The sequence below is a fragment of the Jaculus jaculus genome, chromosome 3 (genome assembly GCF_020740685.1).
Source record: "Jaculus jaculus isolate mJacJac1 chromosome 3, mJacJac1.mat.Y.cur, whole genome shotgun sequence".
NCBI lineage: Eukaryota > Metazoa > Chordata > Mammalia > Rodentia > Dipodidae > Jaculus > Jaculus jaculus.
In genome coordinates this window covers 188,499,352-188,504,251 of record NC_059104.1, presented here as the reverse complement: position 1 = coordinate 188,504,251, position 4,900 = coordinate 188,499,352, and the positions used below count along the sequence as shown (strand labels likewise).

Below are 4,900 nucleotides of genomic sequence, written 5' to 3'. Positions count from 1 at the left end.
TGGACAAATCCTGGGTTCTGCTTAGATTGTTAAAAATGTGTTAGTGTGGAGGACAGCCTTTGTCCAGGATGATGTCACAGAGGCCAGTGTCTGTCAGGGGTCTGCCAAGCTCTGGGCTCCTGAACAGCCATATGGTCACCCTCATGTGCATTCTCTTTGCATTCTTATGTTTATATTCTTTTTGATTATTTTATTTTAAAAATATTTATTCATTTGAGAGAGAAAAAGGCAGATAGTGAAAATGGGTGCACCACGGCCTCTAAACATTGCAAATGAATTCCAGGATGCATGCATCTCTCTGCATCTGCTTTATGTGGGTATTGGGGAGCTGAACTCTGGTCCTTAGGCTTTGCAGGCAAGCACGACAGCCATTGTTGAGCCATCTCTCCAGCTCTTATGTTTACTTTTTTTTTTGGTTTTTCAAGGTAGGGGCTCACTCTAGCCCAGGCTGACCTGGAATTCACTATGTAGTCTCAGACTGGCCTCGAACTCACAGCAATCCTCCTATGGCACTAAAGGCCCGATTTTCTTATGTTTACATTATTGACCTCATATTGCAGTTGGAGGAATGGAGGGCTCACTGTGGTTAAGCACCTTGGCTAAGGCTCCAAAGCTAGAGACCTGGATCCAGGGACTAGATGAGCCAGGAGTTTACCCCACTCGGGCTGCTGATTCAACAGCTTGGTTTTTTTTTTTTGTTGTTGTTTGTTTGTTTGTTTTTATTTTTGTTTTTCCAAGGTAGGGTCTCTCTCTCTCTGGCTCAGGCTGACCTGGAATTCACTGTGTAGTCTCAGGGTGGGCTTGAACTCATGGTGATCTTCCTATCTGCCTCCTGAGTGCTGGGATTAAAGGCATGCGCCACACCATGCCTCACTGATAAAATAATTTATAACTGGCAACTGAGTTGGCTGCTTTCAGAGGGAGTTACCCCAAGGGCTGCTTCACTTCTTGGAGCATAGGCCAGTTACCATGGAAACAAGCGTAGGCTATTTAAAGTCCAGCCAAGGAAAATTTGAGACTGGGTTTCATTGTGTAACACAGGCTGGCCTTGAACTTGTGATCTTTCTTTCTCAGCCTCTCAAATGACAGCTTTATGGGCTTTCACCTGGCTTCCCATCTCCTTACACCTTACATCCCAACATCCTGAACCTGTAGAAGATGCCTCCTGCCTCCTGTCAGGGTGATTGACATTAGGCATGTCCTCTGTGTTTCAAGAACACACCTACATTATTCTCCAGTGTCCATCAAAACTCGGAATGTGCTTGGTGTACTCTAGATGCTAAACACTGAATCGCTCAAATCAAGTGACCTGATTCTACCAGCACAGAAGTTAAGACACGTCTGAACACTGACCTTCATTCCACAGTGGAAACTGCTCGCGTACTCCTTGTGGCTTTGGCCCTTTGGGCTTCACCTGCCCAATCACCCTTCTAGTCCATGGGTGTCACTAAGATGTTCATTCCACAGAGGAATGGGTCTTGCTGGAGAGAGCTTATGAAGGCAAAAGATGGGTGAGTCCAGGCAAAGGAAGGCTTTAATCTCATCAATTTATTTAGCACATGCTGATCAGCTACCACCTATGTGCCGGGCCTTGGGACTCCATAAGAGCACAGCCTAACGAAGGGAGCGGCAGATATTTTTGTGCATCCTAGAATGAATGCTCGGGAGCTTCATTTGATGAGTTCTGTCCTCTCTCTTGTGGGCCAGGCTATGTCATATGTGCTAGAGACATCACAGTATCAATTACGGTACAGTGCCGTGCGAAAGAAACGGAAAGGGGGAAAGGAGTTGAGGAAACGGTAGCAACCGAGAAAAAAGCAGGCTATTCCTGGAATAACAGGAGCCCATTCCCGAAATGGCGATGGGAGAAAAGCCCTCTGGTTGAGACGGAGACAAGAAACCTCTCACTGGAGCATTCCGCGGCCAGCAGGGTGGGACTGAGCTGAGAGGTCGCTAGGATTATGCAGGGCCAGGCGAACCACGGTCTCAAGTGCAGGCCTGCCTGTAGGGTGGTGCAGATTAGGTTAACTGAGGAGAGAAGAACGCCTAACGGGGGAGGCACCGCTCCGGGGCTCGGTGGGCCAGGTCGCCGCAGTTCTCTGTGCCCAGTGTGAGCAGCCATTGCAAGTTCCGGCGCTCGTGCTTCCCACATGCGACGGGCTCTAACATGGAACCGTAAGCAGGAACACACCTCTAACCTCTCTAAACTGGTATTGTTCCTAACTAGGGCCCAGTATCATCGGCGCACGCGCACACCTTCGGCGCACAGGCGAATGCAGCTCAATTCATAGTGCTCCGCCCGCGCCGTCCTCCCGCCGCCAGGGGGCGCCAGAGCAGGTCGCGCGCCCTCTCCCGGGCGCGCAGCTCAGGCCGCAGCACTGCGGCGCTCGCTCCTTCCCCGCGTTGGCCTGCCGAGCCGGGGGTCAAGATAAAGTCACCTCCAAGTGGTTCTCGCGCGGGCCCCACCCCCGCGCCGTCTCCGCCCGCACTGCGTCAACACTGCGACAGACGGGGCGCGGCCCGGCCCCTTGCCCCGTCCACCCGCCTCACGTGACCGGAAGCGACTCGGGCTGGTGCGCCCGCTCGCGTGCCCTGGCGTAGCAGGGATCCCAGTCCCCCGCCGCGCGCTCGCGCTGCTCCCGGGGTTCCGGTCGTGCGCCGGGCGGCTGCGCGCGCGTCCTGCGGGCATCCCGGGCCATGTGCTCGCTCGCGTCGGGCGCCTCGGGTGGGTACCGGGTCGCGGCGCGTGGGGTCGGGCGGACGGAGGAGGGCGGGAGCGGGTGGGCCCGGTGTCCGCGCGCGCTGACCGTGTGCTGTGGCAGGCGGCCGCGGCCCCGTGCGGGAGGACGAAGACGACGAGGAGCTGCCGGAGCTGTGGGAGAGCGGCGACGAGACCGCGTGGGAGGAGGAGGAGGAGGACGCCGACGCGGGGCTCCCCCGGCACCCGCGGCAGACCCCGTGCCTGTTCTGTCACAGGTTCGTAGCCGAGCCGAGCCCGTGCCTGTGAGCGCGCCTGAGGCCGGGGCCACGTGCTGAAGCTCGCGCTCAGCGGAGAGCCGACGGGCGCAGGTTCCGGCCCCTGCACCCTCGTCCCAAGTCACGGCGGGTGTGCTGCCGAAGACGCGATGTGAGGCGGATCTAGTTCTTGTGTGTGTCGTGTTTGGGAGACCACGTGGAGCTAGATGCCCCTTCTCACTCGTCAGAGCGCGTCAGCGGTCCCAGGCCACACGTTTCCATCCGAGCCTTTCAACTACTCGTAGTTTCCTTCCCTCATTGAGAAACCGATTTTCTTTTCACTGCAGTGTCACTGGTTCACGGTCACAAAGCTGGGGTTTCTAGTTGTAGGACACATTGCTTCCACGTACAGTTCAGTAGCTTAGTATCAGGAAACCGACTTTGGCTGCGGTGGGCAAGCATGCCTGTCGAACCTGATTGATACGGGTCTGCTCTCCAGTCAGCATTTCCCGGCATTCTTAGTACGTGGGCGTGGCGTTCCCACGTGCAGGAGTCGCAGTGGCGACCACACTGGTATCATAAAGCACTCCGTTGAGCACCCTTGATGCAGTGCCCCCTGACAGGCTGCATAAATGCTGCAAATAACCTGTCATGGCAAACGTTTGTTGAAGTGTAACTGCTGCTCCTGCATGTGCCAGGCACACTGAATAGGTATGCAGTGTCTGCGGCATGGTCCTGTCTTTGTGCTCTTCAGTATGCAGGTCACTTAGTAAAAGGTGTTCTCTTCCCTGCGTTTGTAATGAGGTGCTGTGGCAACACAAGATCGCTTTGGAATATGTCCAAGCTGTAATTTGTAAAGTTACATCACATGCTTTTTGTTTGTTTTTGTTTTTCAAGGTAGTATCTCTAGCCAAGGCTGACCTGGAATTCACTATGTTGTCTCAGGGTTGCCTCGACCTTTTGGAGATCCTCCTACCTCTGCCTCCCGAGTGCTGGGATTAAAGGTGTGCGCCACCACGCCTGGCTTCACATGCTTATTTCTGAAAGCACTTTGAGGATCTGGGGATGCAGGTCAGTTGGTAGAATGCTTGCTTAGCATGTATGAAGCTTTGAGGTCAATCGCCAGCTCCACATGTGTGAGTGGTATATGTCTGTAATTCCAACACTTGGGAGATGGAGGCAGGAGGATCAAAAGTTCAAGGTCACCTGGGCTACATGACATGGTCAGAAAAAAATACATGGAAGTAGCTTGAGCTGTGCCAGATGAAGGCCCTTGAAGAAGAGTGACACTTGGAGGAGAAAAGAATCTTGAGTACAGAGTTGTCATGTCTTAAGCATCCATATTTTTGTTTATTTATTTGAGAGAGAGAGTTGTGGGCATGCCAGGGCCTCTTGCCTCTGCGGACAACCTCCAGACTCACATGACACTTTGTGAATCTTGATTTACATTGGCAGTGGGGTGTCAAATCCAGCCAGCAGGCTTTGCAAGCAAATGCTTTGACCACTGTGCCATCTTCCTAGCCCTGGAAGTGTGTCTTGAGAGAGAGACTTTCAGAGGGAACTGTCTTTTCTAAAAGTAATGCTAGTGTTTGCCTGTTGAACCACAGGTCAGTATTGCATTTCCTGGGGGCTGTTCCCTGAGACTGTCACTGCCCCTGTCTTGTAGGTCATTCACATCAGCTGAGGAAACGTTCTCCCATTGTAAGGTGGAGCATCAATTTAACATCGACAGCATGGTCCACAAGCATGGTGAGTGCTGCCAAGTTCAGAGTTCATCACTTTTAGACCTTTTTTTTTTTTTTTTTTTTTTGGTACAAGTCCAATATAGTGAAACCTACAGCACTACCTGAAGGAACTACTTTTCTGACTTGTGGCCTTTCACTAAAGATTAGTAAAAGATAAAATTCATTACATTAAGCTTATAATGGCTACCAAATAAAAAGAG

At 52.6% G+C, this 4,900-nt stretch overlaps 1 protein-coding gene across 1 annotated transcript in view; it reads left to right on the top strand.

Moving 5' to 3' along the window:
- Positions 1–2,688: 2,688 nt before the first annotated feature.
- Prmt3 (protein arginine methyltransferase 3) overlaps positions 2,689–4,900 on the top strand; it is a 99,899-nt gene continuing 97,687 nt past the window's right edge. Inside the window, exons 1-3 of the mRNA XM_004650814.2 lie at positions 2,689–2,725; positions 2,823–2,976; positions 4,622–4,704. Of these exons, the coding sequence (XP_004650871.2) occupies positions 2,698–2,725; positions 2,823–2,976; positions 4,622–4,704 (265 nt within the window). The 5' untranslated portion in view covers positions 2,689–2,697. The remainder of the gene's footprint in view (positions 2,726–2,822; positions 2,977–4,621; positions 4,705–4,900) is intronic.